This window comes from Colossoma macropomum, unplaced genomic scaffold, assembly GCF_904425465.1.
Source record: "Colossoma macropomum unplaced genomic scaffold, Colossoma_macropomum, whole genome shotgun sequence".
In the NCBI taxonomy this organism is placed as follows: domain Eukaryota; kingdom Metazoa; phylum Chordata; class Actinopteri; order Characiformes; family Serrasalmidae; genus Colossoma; species Colossoma macropomum.
Genome location: NW_023495809.1, coordinates 78,811 through 98,892, shown reverse-complemented (window position 1 = coordinate 98,892; position 20,082 = coordinate 78,811). Strand labels below are relative to the sequence as shown.

General features: G+C 38.2%; 1 protein-coding gene across 2 annotated transcripts in view; it reads right to left on the bottom strand.

Moving 5' to 3' along the window:
* Window positions 1–5,594: 5,594 nt before the first annotated feature.
* Window positions 5,595–20,082, bottom strand: part of LOC118803045 — a 64,397-nt gene continuing 49,909 nt past the window's right edge. For both annotated transcript variants that reach the window (XM_036563540.1, XM_036563541.1), the window contains exons 19-25: window positions 17,358–17,455; window positions 13,171–13,307; window positions 10,906–11,030; window positions 10,623–10,768; window positions 9,049–9,151; window positions 8,812–8,951; window positions 5,595–6,851 (exon numbers count right to left, since the gene is read on the bottom strand). In XM_036563540.1, coding sequence (XP_036419433.1) covers window positions 6,731–6,851; window positions 8,812–8,951; window positions 9,049–9,151; window positions 10,623–10,768; window positions 10,906–11,030; window positions 13,171–13,307; window positions 17,358–17,455 — 870 coding nt within the window. In that variant the 3' untranslated portion in view covers window positions 5,595–6,730. The remainder of the gene's footprint in view (window positions 6,852–8,811; window positions 8,952–9,048; window positions 9,152–10,622; window positions 10,769–10,905; window positions 11,031–13,170; window positions 13,308–17,357; window positions 17,456–20,082) is intronic.

The following is a 20,082-nucleotide window of genomic DNA, read 5'->3' as shown; positions in this document are numbered from 1 at the left end:
AGGCACAGTTAGTAGGGGGTGCAGTGCTGGGTGGTTTAAAGTGAGTTATTGACTGTATGCCTTGCCACATACACCGGGGGTCAAGGAGTTGAAGTGTTCTTCAATCCGCTGTTTGTAGCAGTGTTTAGCCTCTGACTGAGCTGTAAGCTTCCTGGTCTCCAGAGGCGAAACTCTCTGTTAACACTGAACACATTCTGGAGAAACATATGCTGCCGTTTTCAGTGACAGCCCTCCTAGCATTGATAGCATTGTGGGATTGGGGGAGTCCTAACTAGTGGGTGGAATTGGAAACAACTAAATTGGGGCGAAAATTGGGTAAAAATCCCCCAAAAACAAACAAACAAACAAAAAAAAACATCCTGCACATATTACAGCAGAATGGTATAACACAAAAATGAAAAACAAGTTTACTTTCAAAGTGTTGTTGAAAGGTGACATAACACATGGGTAAACATGTTCCTGTTGCAACCATCATAGTCACATGTTCATGTTTTTTCCTTTTTCTTTCCATGGGTTATATTATTGCTTACGTTTCCACCTACAGCCTCAGGGGGAGCTGTAATCTACACTGACTCCTTGAGGCAGGTTCATGAAATAAAAGGGCAGGCAAACAGGAAGCGGAGAAGAATTGTTTGCAACATGTGTACTCTCTGCTTAGGCTATTTGTCTACCAGGAAATTTGTGTTTCTATGCTAGTGTAAGTACAATGTTTTTTGTCCTTTCATGTTTGGTGAACCATTTTCATGAAATTATGATGATGTATGGTTTTCAACTGGGTTTAATGTAGCTGTTAGCATGCTATGCTAACTACAGGCTTTGTTTGGTTAAACCCTACATTATTGTTGCCGTTTTGCTCACTTTCAATTACTAACGTATCATTAGGAGGAGACTTTATGCCACCCATCAATTCCACTGGTGGTGTGAGGATTACCTATCAACATATTCTGCTGGACATTTCACCAAAACCCCAGGAACTCTATGATCAACAGTCTCAACTTTCCACTGGACTATCCACACACAAGAAACTCTCCACCTTCTAAGATATCCATTTTCCTCAAGGTTCTGCCCCATCAGTTACAAACCTGGTGAAACTGTTCTTTGTTAAAAAAATAAAAATAATTCGCTGTACAGTAAAACTGGACTCAAGGACTTCACTTCTTGAAGCCAAAGGACTGAGCAGGTGTATATAGTGTATGTTGATGTTGGTTTTTGTTGTTGTGTTGTGTTTTGGTTGTATATAGGATTTGGGGTTACAATCAATACACTTTGAGGGTTTCACCGAACATTTGTGGACATGTCTCTTCTTATTTATTATTTACTGATGCAGTACTGAGCACCTGTGATTTTGACATAGTTATTTCACTTGGATGTTCATATACTGTGTTTGACCTCACTTGTTATAGAAGAAGAGAGCTGATTTTAGAAGAAGGAGTGGGTAGCATTCATAAATTACACCAACCTTTATTTTCTATCCTTTTCAAATAATGCTACCATGGTGCTTTATCCTTTCTCATTTATGTATAAATGGAACATTAGTTGCTGTGAAAACTGGTTTGAAATGGTCTCTGTAGCAAATAATCGAGACATTTGGAGTACCCATACCAGTGTCCATGTTGCTGTCCATGTGCTCTCTAATTCCACTCATTATGGCTACCCCACTCCAGGTAACAAGTGTTACAAACTTACGTATCACAAATCCACATATCACCACAGCACTAACAATCCCCCCAATAAAACATTAACACCTCATCAAGAAAGTGACACATTGCATCATACGGTTATTTCTTTAAAATTCACATTTTTATTATTGGATGAAAAGAAAAATGAAGCTTGGATTTATGTCAGGCTATGTGGAGCTCCTAAATATAATTGTAACTCATTAAACTATAGTGATCACATGACATAGGTAGCACAATAGTTTTCATGCTGCTTAGACTATAATGATTTTTGAGTGCCTTGGGAAAACACCACATTTGGTTTCCCCCGTCCTCTAAACTGTTAGTGCACATAGTGCTCACTTCAGTCTTTTCTCTAACACTTCCTGCTGTCAAGTGTAATGTTAGCACAAAATACAATTGGTTAAGCAGTGAAGGAATGTACTGCTGTGTGTTTAGTTCTGGGTTGTATGTCATTGTATTCAGTATTGTGTGTCTGTACTGTGATTGTTTTTACAACATTCTGTTCTGCCTATTGGTCATGTCTGTCACACCTGTCATGTAAAGGCTGGGCCTAATCTTGGCATCAGTCCAGCTATAAAACTTTGTCAGTCCATTGTGTTACAGGCTGGCTAGGTGTCTAGTACCTCTGTGCAACAAATAAATACTCCAGCCATACAGGTTTGGATTTTCATGTGGTGCCATGACCCAGATTGGTCTTCTCATCTCTATGCTGTAGGTCAGATATCTGTTCATTTAAATAGAATATGGTCCCTATATGAGAGGCTACACATGTCATTTGGGCAAAAAACTAGTGAGCAAACCCAAAGAGATGTCTTAAAACATGCTGCCTCCAAGGCTAAGTATGTCTATGGAAGTATAAACGTAAGGAAAAGTTTGATGTAAACTTTAAAATAAGTCTAGACCTGCCTTTTCTGATATAGTGACTGGGACTATTTTCCTGGCAAGTTCAGGGTTGAGTTTCAGATACAACTGAAGTTGTGTTTAAAAGCCCAAAGTAGGGCTGACCTCTGCCCTGTACTGGGGTCTGTGTAAGTCTTTTATGGTTGGCCTGTGTTGTCATGGTGCCATTAAGTGTCATGAACCAGTTCATGAGGCAAGTTTTCATAGGTCTATTTTTGTGACAAAATTGGCCCAAATCTCTCACAGATTGTGGCTTACTAAAGGCTGAACATGTCAAACTGACTACTTTCCCTTGGCTGAATAGCAAGCAGTATTAGTAAATAATGTAAAATTAATAATGCAGCATTCTGAGGTATTCAACATGTTGTGGGGGATTTAATTAGGCAAGGTGTGTTGTTTCCTAACCAATGTCCCTCACCCATATGGCAGTTTCCAAAAGGGGATTCATTTCATTGGGTTGTAGATTACTGTAAAGCCAACAAATGCATCACAAAAACTGTACCTATGATAGCTGATCCATCCACCATTTTTGACGGATTGTGTCCAGAACATTGTGTTTTCTCCGTAATTGATATGGATTTTTTGCCTTTGCATGAAGATTATTAACCATAGCTAGCTTTACTGTAGGTTCTCAACATTCCAATGGACCAGATTACCACAAGGGCTTCATAATTCCATTACTATTTATCATCGAGCCCTATGCAAAAAGTCATCTGATGCTCCAACAATGACTTATATGGTTCTACAATATATGGACAACATTTTGATAGCTTTCGCAAATGCAGAGGAACATGAATGTAACTTGCTAGCTTTGTTAGATTACCTACATTAATTCAGACACGAAGCATTTTTTTTTAAAACGCTCAGATTAATGAATCCTCTGTTTAGTATGTAGGACAGCTGGTTTCCCAGGCTCAGAGGTCAATTTTGCCTGAGTGTTGTGCCACAGTATGTACTATTTCATCACCTGATACGTTAGCACAGCTGTAATCTTTTCTGGGATTGTGCAAATACTGATTCCTTTGAATTGAGAATTATACAAAAAAGAGAAAAACCACTATACAAACTAACTAAAAAAGAAAATCAGCAACTAAGTTTCAGCTAAATGATAATCAGTTATTAGCTTTTCATTCTCTTAAACCTGCGTTATCCAGTGCCTCAGCCCTAGGCCTAGAGAATATGGAACTACATTCCGTACGTTTACACTGTATGTTTCAGAATCTCTAGGGTTTGTGTCTAGCTGTTTAACTCACAATCACGGTGACAGAGAGAGGCCTGCATTTTATTACTCTGCCAAAATAAACACAGTTGCACTTGAAATGTCACCTTGCCTGAGAGTAATGTTTGTGTTTTAGCTGTTGCTCCTATTGTTATGGATCAGGTTCTCAAAGACCACACTGCACATGCGTAAGAACTAACTAAGGGGTGTCACCCTACTGTCTCATGACAAAAGGTTAAGGTGCATAACACTCAGCCATCAGGGCCAAAATTAGAAGGTCCATATCAAGTCTTCCTCACCATATTCTCTGTTCTAAAATGTCAAGTGCAACTAAAATGCATACATGTGAGCCATACCAAGGTGGTACCACCACCTGCTGGTGATGGCCAGCTCAGCGATAAAATGGGAGATGGTCTGATGAGGATCTGTGATGTCTAGGTCATGGGGGTTAACCTCAGAGTGAAGATTATCTAATTTCCCTTTATGCTTAGCGGTCTCTGACTTCCACCAGAGGCCAGGACCCATGTTAGGTAGGAAAAGAAGGTATCCATGAAAATGGGTAAACCAAAAGTTTACACAAGGGCATATGACACTATTCGTGTTTTAAGAATACGATGCTGCTGCTGTGTCTGTGTGTTTTGTTTTTAGGACATGCCAGAGCAGACCTGAGACTGTAACGAATGAACAGGATATCAGATGGGTTCCTGATTACTGGGTAAAGAACTAACATCAAAGCCTATCCACCTTGCTTCCTCTGTTTTGGAGATGAAGAGTGCCTCTATTAAAACACAAAATAAGAAGAGAAGATGGCTACTACTGCGAAAAGCTGCATATTAAAAAAAAATTCATAAGTAACAGAGAATGAAACACCAGTACTAATAGCTATGTCTATTCTCCTATCTGGTGATAACATGGTACAGTTTGCATATACACCAATCAGGCATAACATTATGACATTATCTCCTTGTTTCTGCGCTCATTGTCCATTTTATCAGCTCCACTTACTATATAGGTGCACTTTGTAGTTACAGACTGTAGTCCACACACTAACACACCACCACCACGTCAGTGTTACTGCAGTGCTGAGAATGATCCACCACCCAAATAGTACCTGCTCTGTGAGGGTCCATGGGGGTCCTGACCACTGAAGAACAGGGTAAAAGGGGGCTAACAAAGTATCAGAGAAACAGATGGACTACAGTCTGTAACTGTAGAACTACAAAGTGCACCTATATAGTAAGTGGAGCTGATAAAATGGACAGTGAGCGTAGAAACAAGGAGGTTATAATGTTATGCCTGATTGATGTAGTATTGTGTGTGTTCTCTTGTGGAGGAATTTAAACTGCAGCCATAAACACAGCTGAAAACTTTCAAGGCAGTAGAATAGTCAGCACTTGATCAAATAAATACTCGAGATCTGGAGTGCAGTTCTGTAAAATTACTTCCACATCCATGCACCATGTTGTTTCTAAGCAAACTTGTTGGCTAAAAAAGTCTACACGCTTCAGCACCATCTAGGAAATAAACAGTAACTTTGTATTAAAATGTACAGAAGTGTGTTCTCTGTAGAGGATGTTTTAACTTATTTGTGCTTAGAAAATCAACAGTTAATCAGTGAAATCAACAGCTACAGCACTTTATTTCCCTGCAGATCTTATTATATTTTCTAGATAAAATCATGTTGACATTATTGTGCACAGCAATGGACTCCTCACAAAAGTATTACAAATACAGACAACACTGATATAACCTCCACCTTTATTCAATGAATGCACTCAAAAAATTATATTTCTGTTTACACCAAACAGTGCTACCAAATTCATTATTAAAAAGAATATCTAACCTGAGTTCATAGGAAACCTGCATAAAGATAATCCTCAGTACATATCATGTAAATAAGTGGAATGATATATATTATAAAATGTAGAAACTACCATCAAATCCCTTCAGCCACTCTTTTCTAGTCTCAACAACAGCATAACAAATTCTGTAAAAAATTAGTTATTTCATTAGGTATGATAAAGAGATCTCTGGAAAAACATACAATGCATTAAATGACACTGAATTTAAGAATATGTCATAGTTTAACTAATCAACTTCAGTCCTTATTACAATGTAAGGAACAATGTAACAAGCACATAAATAAAGATCCAATACATGATTCAGATATGATCAGAGACCGATAACTACTGTTATAGTAGGAATTATTTCCATGTCCTAAACCATGTACCTACTCTTTGTTCAGCAGTTTATTTGCGTATCAAATTAGAAATTCTGATGTATTGACAAGTACAATTAACTGTAAATGAACAATTAGAACAACTGTATTTTATTGTTTGTGCTTGAGATTAATATGAGTACAACCTCAGAATATTTCACGAAAGTCCATGTACAATTAAATGGCTGGTTAAGTGTAATTTAACAGTTACACATTAGTAATTACCTTGATCTTCAGATCCGTACAGCTCTGAATGATAATTTGAGATATCTCCAAAAGCATTGTAAACCTGTTATAAGTGCAAAATTGTACTGATGTGAACACAGAAACAGAATAATTATTTGTCTATATAGACTTATGTTTTAATCTGTGCCCATTTACTAATGGAGTGTGTGTGTCTTCTCCTTTAAAAAGAATTCTTACCCATACATGGCTATATTAGCCCTGCAGTTATGTAATGATGTCATCACCTCAGTAATATCTGTAAGCTGTGAAGTTAAACTCACTATAATAGTCTGTTTTACAACATCATATCACTAAAATCAATGGCACCCTACTCTTCTACATCGCACCGGAACACAAAAGTCACTGTCTTTCTTTGAATATTAATTATGAAAGAAAATTCTTATTGCTTGATTAAGTTTTAATAAACATAGAAGCCTTGATTAAAAAAGATATTTCTCTGATTAAGGTGCCTCCTCTATCTGCAGTTCTTCAGACAGTAGTTTCCTGAATCTGGGATCGCCGGAACTGCTGTACAGCTTTCTTCATTTCTTTGTCTTCTTTTAAGTCTTTTTGGCTGAGACTTTTGTTTGTCAGGGGATCAAAGGAAGACCTGAAATTTGCATCAAATTAGTAATCAGCTTTACTATATCTAATTTTTCACAATGTGTTCACATCCAGTTTTACTAAAACATTAATAAAGTCATTAATAAATTAATAAATATTAATAAATGTTTTAATAAACCATTGACTTTTTATCAAAACAACAGCAATAATAATAATAATAATAATAATAATAATAATACATTTTAGTACAGGTCAAAGACTGGCAAAGTCTACTGAATGTTTTGAAGACTGCTGCGATCTAAGCCAAGTTTATTCATTCATTGAGAATATATTCACTTCATTGTCTCTCAGACTGCTGGTTTCAGGTACACTGTACACTGTCAGAAATAAGGGGTATTGTCCAGGTAAATTTTACTCCTACAAGGTAGAAGCAATGTATCTCTCTTGCCACTCATTGTGAAGCATTGTTAGTGTATCACTGCAACCCTGAGCCTTTTTTTTCCTCTGACTTTTGGACTTATTTTTTGACTTTCATTTTTGGATTTTGTTTTGGATTTCTCTGCTTTGGCTCTGTTGTATGTGTTCTATGGCATTTGGTCCTGTGCTCTGCCCTGACTGGACTGTGTTTTGTACTGTGGTTCCTGTCAAAATACAGTCTGCTAATGGATCGTACTAACCAGCTTAACCCTGCACTGTTACAAAAGATCGTGTTAGTTAGGGCACACGCACTCCAGACAGTTTTGTCTGCTTCTGAGCTCTCCAAATCTTTTGGCTTAACACCGCAGTACTGGAGCTTGATTTTCTGAAAACTTGTTTCAGTTTACAAGAGAAAGCTACCCATGGGATGCAGCATCCAGTCATTTGGAGGACATGACCTGTCCATTTATAGCTGTGTCTTGATGGCCTCTATGCTGGTGATATTTGCTCTCTGGTGGACCTCTGGACCTCCGCGTTTGTGACCTTATCTTAACACTTTATTCCCATTGTGATGCAAAGGGACGTCATGTGAAATGCTTACAGCTGTCTGTTGTGTCTTTTGTACACAGTCCAGGTGTCACAACTGTACAGCAAGGTTGACATGACCATGGCTGTATACACCTTTATTTTAGCAGTGTGGATGACTATGTGGTTTAAGCACCCTAGTAAGCAGTCTTTCCAGAGAATAGTTTGCCTTTTGAATTCTATTCTGGATTTCCTGGTCCAATACTCCGTCTTTAGAAATGGTTGTTTTTGAATGCTCTTTTTGTATAACCTTGTTTTTCTGTACAAGTGTGACCATGGTAGCATCCTTGAAGGCCTGTGGCATTTCCTCTGCTTCCTGAACACAGGTTAAGGTATGGATTTAGTGTAGGGTAAAGTTCAAGTGGAATGCTATCTTTGCCAGGAGCTTTACCTGGTTTCACCTGGCAGATTGTTTCTTGAATTTCATTCAGTGATGGCTGTTCATCAAGCTGCTCTTGGACAGGATTTTGTGTTTTTCATTGAGCCCCTCTGCATCTACCTCAGATCATCTATTCTCCAGCTGGCTAAAATGCTCCATCCATCTGTGAGCAATGCCTTGTTAGTCCTTAATGAGCTGTGTTCCATCAGCTGTTAGCCTCTTTTCTGTCTTTATGAAACCATTTGCTTTGATGTATTCACGGAACTGGTTCATGCAATTTATGTTAGCAAAATTTTGGGTTTGTGTCCTTAATTAAGTTTAAAGCTATACTTCGAAGCACCCACTTTCCCAAAGGAAAGATAATTTTTTTTTTTAATACAAACGTAATGGAACATGTTACATTTTTTCTTAACTGCAGGTACTGAAAATGTACCCTTGAGGGTTCCACCCCAGTGGCAGTTTAATATATTTTTAGTCCCTGGTCCACCATTCTGCTACAATTTGCTTATGTGCTGGTATCAGGTGTCCAGGTTACTTGTATTAGTGAAACTGAAAGTAAAACTAAAAAATAACACTGATTTAACATTGATATGGCTTTAAAACATTTTAACATAATTGGACATACCCCTTCAGATGCTTCTCAATAGCTTTGCGCTCATATGTATATCCTTCTTTTGTCCTCACTGGATCCACAAACAGTTTCTTTGTCAGTGAGCATTTCAGATTAGGAGGTATGTCTATCTCAGAGATTTCTGGAACGTATTTCTGAAATGACATAAAATGAGAATTCATTTGTTTTGTAAATGAAGTTTGTTTTTAAGTGTAAGTATGATGATCTGGTGGTCTGCAGGGCACACATTACCTTTTCTACTTCATCCATTGATGGAATTGCATTGTTTTCTGTGTTTTTTCGAGCTTCTTCTTCATATTTTGTCTTGCTGGTCATAAATTCTTCTGCCAGGATGCTTAGTAAACCAAAGATTCATTATTAGCTATCTGTTTTTTTTAATGTTTTTCAAATGATCAACACTGCTACTATAACATGCCACACGTAAGTATTTGGACAGTGTTAATTAGGAGTTCAGAATGTTTTTATTGATTTTAAAAAAGATGAACATGAGGTAATAATGCATGGTAAAATTGATTGCAGTAAAGAAAACAATACAGTAGTGCAAAAATTGATAAAAAAAAAAATCTTCAACCATTCAGTGTGGTGTGCTGTCAGCTGCTATAATGGTGATAAAGGTGGAAAAAAATTAGGTAGGCCTCATAAAAAGCTGCCAGATGTTTACTTTTATTAGTTAGCAATACAATAATGTTTATGTTAATAATGTCAAATCTGAACGGAAAGATTTAATTTACAGTAAGATGCATCTAAGATAATGATCCAAAACACATTAACAAGTCAGTGCAACCAAGGATGTCAAAAATGGGCAATGAGCAATTTGATATTTTATATGTCAAATTCTATTTCCTTTCACCAGGAGAAAATCTCTGACTTAAAAAGAATGATTTTAATGCACCCTGTGGGTCCAGAAGTAGCCTTTTCTATTGTAAATTTCTGGGTTAGAATCAATAGTCAAAATGGTCAGCACCACCAGTATTGTCATCACCAGTGTCATCACTTGTATAGAGCAGATAATCCTCCAGCCCAATCTGGATTCGGGAACGGTGTAGACTGCCATGTATGGCCTTCTACATACCACCAAGGAATCTTGAGTGCCTAAGAGTCTATATTCCTTATGAAGAACATGGGTATGGAAGCCTTGCGAACCTCAGGGGCCCAATAGCCTACATTCTGCATGAGGGTTTGGGTTTATTGAGTTATATATGTCCATACATTCCATTCATTGCCTTATAAAGTCATAGCATTTATGTCTCAGTGAAATATATAAACAGTGGGTGTGTTAGAGGCAAGCAGAAGAGCAGAGTTTGGCCTGATCCTCTCCATGCATGTCAAATTAAAATATTAAAATGGGTTTAACCTTTAACCAATGTCTGAGTTTGTTTTTCGACACCGCTATCACAGCATGCCAGATAGCATTATCTACTTGAAAGTAGGTTTGTTTTTTGGTGACATCAATTTAATTTGTTTATGCTTCTGAGATGTTTTGAATGGCCTGCTATAGATCACATCACAACATTTCAATGGGATTGAGGTCACACTCAACTTGACCCTAGCAGAACTTTGCCTTTAGGAAAATGTGGAATTTGGGAAACACTTCCTATAAATCTAATATTCACAATGCATAATAAATGTCTTTGCAATATGTTACATGACATATATAATTATAAATGTCTGACATGAGATTAACATATGATCTTCAACATTTCTATACAGTTTCCAAATGTAAAAATTCCTTTTTAACTATAGAGAATCATATTACTTCTACAGGCTTGATATTAGAAGATATAAGAAAATCATGAAGTGTTTACCTGTCTAAGGGATCCTCTGGCTCTGGAGCTATCAGGAGCCCAAATACAGCATCCAGAATCTCTCGCATGGTGATTTGGGCTGAGTAGTTACGATCAAATATGTTGTGGCAGATTCGTCCCACACTGTTTACATTGCAGTGGTAAATCTTTAATACACCAGAATTAAGGATTCTCACAAGAATAAAAAAAGGTTTGCAAATACTGTAACTTACATAAAAGATATTTTTCATCATAAGGAAATAATTTTATTTTTCTTAAAAATTAAGAAATAACATAAGGATACAGCTGTGATGAATTTCAGAAGTGGTGGCTTCACAGGGTAGTCAGGACCAAACTCACAATACAGTTCAAAAACACCATTCTCGTAAGGTGTTTCAGGGGGACCTTGCAACAGAATCTTCCAGAAGTCTAACAGAAATATAGTAATAGCTACCGTTATATCAATTCTTTTCAAGCTGTATAATTTTGTCAAGGTATAAGGTAACTGTTAGAAATCATATTGATCCATTTTAAATCATTACAATAAACAGAACATTAACAACTCATTGTTAGCTTCTAATCTCATCTTATTCCATACAACAGTTGCATGAAAAGAGCCCAATTTTTTGTATCCTGTGCATGGTGAGCGAAATTAGCAGATAGATGGATAGAGTCAAGTAAGCAAGATTTGCATGTAGCAAGTAATTAATAATAACCTAGTAAAAAGAAACAGCATTTGTAAGCATGTTTAGAAATGTGGTATAAATATTAATTAACAGCAATCTTTCAGTTGCAAGCATCACATCTTAATAAAGGAATATGATATATAATATCTTTTTAATGTAAATATGACATTGGAAGCTATTTCCAGAACAAAAACTAAAAAATTAAACATCTACTAACAGTATTGAGAATTAAGTCTGAATATGTTTCACTTTAGTTATGATCTTGCATATTCATTAATAAAGATATTTTAAATCTATTTTATCATTTGCATGTTATTGTTTAATGAACTGTAAACATGTTTAACCTTCTCCTTGAACCAAATCTACATATGATGTGGATGGCTTAGGTTTCTACTAAGCTATATGATTATAATATAGTATGCAGAGAAACAGATGGACTACAGTGAAACTATACGGTCAGTGGAGCTGATAAAGTGGACAATGAATGTAGAAACAAGGAAGTGGCAGGTCAGTGTTTTTAAATATAAGAACGTTTGAATTGTCTAAATGAGATCAAATATGAAGTATATATCTAATTCATATGTAATGTATATACTGGATAAGTAATACTTATTAAAAACTCTTGGAAACTCTTGCACTTATAAAGTGCTTCTTAAGAATGTGCAGTCAACTTACAATAAGGGACAAAAAACAATAAATAATTATTAATAATGTTCAAGTAAAATATGCAGACAGAATTAATTAAGGGTTTGTTATGTACAATATTGAAACTAATACATTAGAAGCTAACATCTTGAAGAAACCACATTAAGCAAGCCACTACATGAAGACCATGGAGCCTGTCCACAGATCTCAGCCTTTACCAAGAAGTCTAAACTTGATGCACAAGTAAGTGGATGACCATTGCCTTATACCAGTGGTTCCCAGTGGGGGTCTTGGAGTATCCTCTTTCCTGCACATTGTAAAGTTTTTCTATTCTAACACACCCACCTCAGGATGGGCTTGTCAATGAGCTGAGCTTTGCTTCCTGAAAGCTTCTTAGCACACAAATGATTGTTAAATGGTAGAGCAAACATCAAACTGAACACTCTCCATACCAGTTAAGATGATCTTAACTCTAAGATCATTTGGGAAACTGGGCACTGATTATTTGAGACAGTGAAACACCTGAACATGCAGAACAAGAATGCTCCAGGAGCAGTTTACACATCTATCTGACAGTCTGACATCTTTATCTAGTGTTTTAGTTCTTGCATGTATGGGTCAAATGTGGAGGTGAAATTTCCCCGTTGTGGGACTAATAAGGGTCACTTAACAGCAGAACTTATGAACACATTGTATAAACACATTTACACCACATTTCTATGCTTGCTTACACATTTTAAGGTTCTGTTTACTGGAACATTATTAACCCTCTGAGGTCTAAGAGCATCTTCTTGATTTTTGCATATATATTTTTTAAATTCACCTTTATAGGCTCTTACGTACAACGTGATACCCACATAACATATCAAAATGTACAGAACAATCTCAGCTATCTATATAATGAGTTGTTTTGAACTGGAGCTCTATATGCAGAGATAATTCAGCACTAAAGCTTTTTAGAAATTCTTAATACCTCTTGTGAAAACAGCTTTACTTCAGGAAATGTTTGAACTGTATTTCTGCACAGTCCTTCACCAAGATAATATTAGAAACACTGAAAAACATTTAATTTCACACACTGGTGAGTTTGTCGACCTCAGAGTGTTAATTCCTTGCTAATACTTTGATAATCATTAAGAGGTAGACTTTAAAATAGTGCTCCGTCATTTAGATAGAGAATCTTTTTTGGTTTTGACTAAACTCATCATCGAGTAGCCATAAAACTTATTAATACTCACTGATATCAGACTCAGAAGGGAGAACGTTACAGTATGGATGGGGGTCACAATGAAGACTCTTAAGCTCTTCCAAAATCCGTTTGTCTTTCTCCATAAAGCGACCAGATTTGGATTCCATGATCTTCTTTTTCAGTACACTGTATTTGAAGAGATTAAAATAACTAAACTTGAAATCATATAATAAATAACACCAATTATAATGCCCTAATAAGTACTGGCCACCTTGATAAAGATTAGTAAAAACATTATGGAGCTTGATCCCCACCACCTCCACACATTGAATTTCATATTATACTAGATAAGGAGCACACATTGAAAGGCTCTGAGATTATTCCACCATCCAAAGGTCTCTCCAAGTCTTTGGTGCTTACATATATAGTTTCATCGTCAGTTCAGCTGATATATAACTATCACCTTAATCTATGAACCTTGGAGAATGTTTTGCCTTTCAAATTACCTTCTCATTTTGTGTTTATGTGTGAGTGGGGATGGGGGCAAAATACACCTGTGTCCTCTTCTAGACATGTTAATTATAACTGTAGCTGTTTGAAACCTTTTTTATTTATAATGGGAACTGCTGCTTGTTCCTCATTGCAGAAGGGGACGTTAGAAGCATGGTATACAAAGCCACGCTGCATACTCAGGCCCCTATTTGTTGTTATTATTGTTGCTGTTGTTGTTTGTTGGGTTTTTATGTGTTATTAATTTTTTATTGTGTTTGTGTGTAGTCGCATTTGTGTGAGGGACTTCACCCAGAACAGAAAGTGTAAGGCTTGAGGTGGCCTTCCCACTGTTCACTGTTCCCACTGTTCGACAGAAGAGAGAACCCACATGTCTGCCTAACGCGCTACAATGGTGACCTGGGAGTCATATTTCAATGCATCTATAAATAGTCACCCAGCATTATGGCTGGATGTCACCATTATTTAGCTGTTCCTGTCACTGGAAGGAAAGCACTCTAGGTTCTCATAGATTTGATGGAGCTCCTACACCATTACCATGACACCTTTGCTGCTGTGGAGGAGGACTATATGTGGACCAACTTAGTGCAGCACAGCATTAACACTGGTAATGCTGCATCAATTCAGCTCTCTTCTCACTGGCTTCTGCTGGCAAAGAAAAAAGCTGCAGAACAGAACATACAGGAGATGGCAGCAACAGGGGTCACTGAGCCATGGAGTAGCCTCTGGGCTGGGCCGGTTGTTCAAGCCAAGTAGAAAGACGGTAGCTAGCGTTTCTGCATGGACTACATGCAGCTCAACACTGTCTCTAAGCCTGATTCATATCCACTCCTGTGCATTGAAAACACTTTGGATCCTCACAGGCTCTGTGTGGTTCAGCTTGCTGGACCTGTGGAGCAGGTTCTGGCAAGTGACACTCACTCCAAACAGTGTTCAAACCTGGTACTTGGCTACAGCAGGTAATGCACTGGATATGCAGTAGCAACAGTGTAGTAGTAACGCAACAGTGCACTCACAAACTTGGAGCAGGAGTTCAAGGCCATAAAGTCCTCAAACATCCACCTGCACCCTAAGAAATGCAGCCTCCTTCAGCAGTGTGAGCTTCCTGCATCACATGGCAAGCAGTGCAAGAGTGGAAACAGACCCGAGAAAGGTGGACATGGCGCAGCAGTGGCCCATGTTGTGAAGCTTTCTCAGTCTGGCTTCATATTACCAGCACTTTATGTGCACCAGCTTACTCCTACCTATACAGGGTTCCCTTCATTTTGCACACTGATCATGACTCATTGACTTTGCTCATGTTCAAAGAGCCTGGGGGTCAGGTCATAAGTCTATACCATCCTGGGTGCCTGCATGGTAACACCAATGGCCTGTTCCACTTCTCATGCGCAGCTGAGAAGTGCCAATACTGTGTGCGCCTGGAAGACAATGTGGAGACAGTAGAGAGGAGCACTGTTGCCATCGCTCACTGTGGCACCAGTGTTAACACAGTGAGCCCTGAGAAGTTTTGCCATGCTCAGAAGGAGGATAGTGAAGAGGGGCCACCACAGCCATCCCACAACCCACTACAGTACCTCCGCTTCGGTGGCCTAAGACGTATGCGGTCCCAGATAAGAGTGTGGACAAAATGGCAGAGAAGCTAATTGACACATTCTTCTGCCATTTTTGAGTGCCAGAGGAGCTCCATAGTGATCAGGGGCACAACTTCAAATTGGCAGCCATAGCTGAGGTGTGTAACCGGCTGGGCATTTGCAAGACTCGGACTACCACCCTTCCACCTCAGAGTGATGGCCTTGAGGTCTATTTCAATCAGACATTTACTACCCAGGTCACCATCATCACTAATCAGCACCAGCATGACTGGGACAGACATCTACCTCTGGTCTGGCATGCCACTCCACAGTACAGGATTTGGCTGGGCCTCCATGCCATGCACCTGCACCTACAGTGCAGTCGGAAGCAGTGCAATTCCCAAACCAGGCAGTAATGCAGCTGCTCAGGATGCTCTCTATAGTGCCTCTGTAGAAAGTGGTAAGGATGGTGGGAGATAAGCTTTCCTTAACTTCTGCAGGAATAGAGATGCTACTGGACTTTCTTGGTTATGAAGCTGGTGTTCAGGGTCCAGGTGAGGTCCTCCGCTAGGTGAACACCAAGGAACTTGGTGCTTGCAACAGTCTCCACAGGGGAGTTTTTGATGGTGAGCGGAGAGTGGTCACTCTATGCTCTCCTGAAGTCAACAACCATTAGTGGCCCTATCTCCACACACAAAAGGGCTGTGGGCCAGGTTTGACACCAGTGTCAGTGACTGGGGAGGAGATGGCAGACAGTTTTGCCTTGAGGGCTATAGGAAGAAGTTTTAAAAGCCATGCATGGATCAGCAGAGTCACAAAAACACTTTGCAGCCTCCAACAGAGTATCTACTTGGCACAGCTGAGATGGGATATAGAAGATTTTAGCAGAAGGTGCAACCTGTGTATTGTATGCAAAGGACCCCGCAGTCGAGTTGCAGCAGTTTCCAGTGTGCAAGCCCATGCAACAGGTTGGAGTCAACATAGTTGGGGCTAGTTTCATTCACTGCTGGGGCAAACAGAATTGTGATGACTGCCATGAATTATTTCATCAAATGGCCAGAGGCCTATGCACTGCTTGGTATCAAGAAGACCCGCACCACCTCGCACACCCGCCAGAGTGATGGGTTGGTGGAAAGTTTCAACTGCACTCTGGAAACTTCGGAAATGGAATTTCCCATCCATCTGGCACCCACTACCATGCCTTTTTTGACCTTCGATAATTTACGTCACCTTGCCATGAGCACGCTAGCCAGTGTTCAACCTCACTTACAAAATAACACCTTACAACTTAAACAAGAGTGGGCATAACCAAGCCATCCCCTGAGGTAACTCCACTTCATAATCAATTTACATACTGCTATCCCACGACTTCTCAGTGTATAGCTCTTGCATTTCTTATATTACCTTGTTGCTGTTCATTTATTTTACTCTAAGTGCTGTTGTCTGTATACATCATCTAAACCGCTTATCCTTCTGGGTCGCTGTGGGGTGCTGGAGCCTATCCCAGCTGATATATATATATATATATATATATATATATATATAAATATATATATATTCCCTTTTTTTACTAATTGCTTTATTATTACAGTTCGTAAATGTTTACCCATGTGTCACAGAGGTTTAATAGCTAAGATCAATTCTTCACAAAATTTGAGTAAGTATTGAGAAAATTAATACTATTTCTGTTGTTGTTTACTGTCTCCTCAGGGTTAACCATCAAATGTACCTCATTTGGAGACAATTTTATTCCGGACTGGTGCATCACATTTTATAAATAATAATAATTTCCACACAAATCCGACAGGAAATATATGAATGAATCCTTACAAACTGTCAACCAGTGTTGTTACAGCAAAGTAGCATTATAGATAAAATGTCTGTGGTCTATGCAGTGTCTCTGATTTCATCCTGTATATTTAAGCGGCAGTAGAGGTTAACTGTAAAATTATTATGTAAAACTAAAAAAAACATCTAAAACGTAAATCTAATGTTATCATTCCAGCCCACTGTGTGCATTTTTTCCAAGGCCAACAAAGATCTTTTAATTTAGAACCCTGTAATATAACAGAACAACTAAATTACCATATTTTGAAAACTCTTGAGACATGCATTTTGAGATTTCAATTTTCAGCTGCATGATATAATTACTTACTTCTGAGTGACTGTCACTTTATTGTTGATCTGTGGGGGGAGTTTTGTCTGTGGTTTCTCATCATATGGATGAGTCTGAAAGATCTTCTTCAGACCACCCTGTAAAAAAATTAAAACGCAATCAGTAAATTAACCCTGCCCACTAGGGGCATTAATGTGCTTTTACCTGCTGCAACATATATGGCATCAAAATAAGAACATATAGAATTATTAAAGTAACAGGGAGAGGAGCCTTGGTGTTCTAAGCTCAGTGTGAATTTTGACTTTGTGTTGTTCTGTTTAAGTTTTTGTTGTCATTAATGAAGTTGTAGGTTATTGTAAATGCTATTATATCAGATATTTGCCTGATTTGGCTGTTTGTTTGTGTTTGCAGAAAAATTTCTCACTTGATTCGACTTTTTTTAACATATTGAGTTTATCATGGCTTCGGTGGACTAAACACTTGGAGGAAGCCTTTGATAGCTGGGACTGCACATGTTTCATGGTGGATGACTGCTTTACTCAAGTGGATTACAAACACATCAACTTCATTTTACCAGCCAACTCCTGAGGCATGAACAGGGACAACGCATTCAGGAAAATGCAACAAAAAAAATTTTACAATCCACACAGGTTTTAGCTCCTGGCGAGCAAGAGCATGGCCACGCCTGGAGCCCCCTGGGAAAAAGCTGGACACACAGTAAGAAAGATTTTAAGCTTTTGATTAAGTGACCGTTATTAGTCCCACAACGGGGAAATTTCACCTCCGCATTTAAATGAAACACCATATATACACTAGGAGGCAGTGAGCACACTTGCCTGGGGCGGTGGGCAGCCCTATCCACAGAGCCAGGTGAGCAGTTGGGGGTTTTGCTCAAGGGCACTTCAATCACATACTGTCAGCCCAGAGGATCAAACTGATGACCTTCCGGTCACAAGGCTGGTTCCCTAACCTCCAACCCATGAGTACCCCAACTCGTGAATAGTAGTTGTTGTTGGCTTGATGATGTGTACATGTGTTGCATGTGTTATTCTGAGCTGGGCTCTGGGGTAGTTGGTGAAGAGCCTATGCCTACCATCAGGTTGAAGTGTGTGCCTGTTGATGACCTGCCCGCTATCCTGGCTGTTCAGTAGTGCTGGTGGTGATTCTCACTGCTGCCGTGTTCAATAAAAGAGGACTCATTGGAAGCACTATGTTTCTTGCATCTTCTTACTCCATGCTGACACCACAATATCTACAAACTAGGTGAGATCTATCAATCTGATTTCTCCTGATTTGCTGACTTCTACAGAACAGAGACTAATAATGAAACTCAAACATGAATTTGCCATGAATTGTTTCTTTTTTTGTCAGCTGGATGATCCTGCCCTTTTATCTGTTAAAATTAAAAATTATAACAATGCCCTTTTGCCAACACATTATTAAAAAATTACATTTTCTGCAAATGTAATTGTTACTTTATAAATGTACAGTTACTTTATACCTGATTATATATTGAAGAAAAATACAACTTCCTTTTCAAAAAAGTTGGGACGCTCTGCAAAACAAATTGAAACAAAATTCAATGATGTGCAAATCGTTGAAACCCAATATTTAATTGAAAATATTACAAAGACAACATATCAAATGTTGAAACTGAGAAATTTTATTGTTTTTTGAAAAATATGTGCCCATTTTGAATTTGATGCCAGCAACACGTTCCAAAAAAGTTTGGACGGGGGCCTGTTTACCACTGTGTTTCATCACCTCCTCTTTTAATAACACTCTGTAAGTGTTTGTGAACTGAGGAGACACTGCTGTAGTTTAGAAAGTGAAATGTTTTCCTGTTCTTGTTTGATACAGGATTTCAGCTGATCATCAGTTCAGGGTCTCCTTTGTTGTATTTTTCATTTCATAACACCCTAAATGTCTTTTAATCATTTAATCAGAGTCTTTTAATGATATTATGTACCGATGATGAAAGCAAAAGTTTTATGTTGAGAAACGTTATTCTTGAATTGTTGCACTATTTGATGGTGCAGTCTTTCACAGAGTGGTGAACCCCTCCTCATCTTTACTTCTGAAAGACTCCGCCTCTCTGAGATGATCTTTATACCCAATCATGTTACTGACCTGTTGCCAATTAACCTTCAGGTGTTTTTTTTTTTTAGCATTACACAACTTTACTAGCCTTTTGTTGCTCCCGTCCCAACTTTATTGGAATGTATTGCTGGTATAAAATTCAAAATGGGCAAATATTTTTCAAAAAACAATAAAATTTCTCAGTTTCAACATCTGATTTGTTGTCTTTGTACTATTTTCAATTAAGTATAGGGTTTAAATGATTTGAACATCATTGCATTTTGTTTTTATTTACATTATTCACAGTGTCCCAACTTTTGGAAATGGGGTTGTAATTGTGTTAAACGTTTTGGTAAATGTTCGGACATCCTACTAAGTCAGTACTTTGTAGCACCCCCTTTGTCAGATGTCATAGCTTACAAACAATTTTTGTAACCTGCCAGGAGCCTTTCTATTCTTTTTTTTAGAAATTTTCACCCACTCTTCCTCACAGAATGCTTCTAGTTCTGCAATATTCATTGGCCATCTTGCATGCACAGCATGTTTAAGATCTACTCACATATTTTAATGATGTTCAGTCAGTGGACTGTGAGATCCATTCCAACAGCTTCAGCTTGACTTTCATGAAAAAGTTTATGGTGGATTTTTGATACCTATTACTAGTAATTACAAAAATATTAGCATT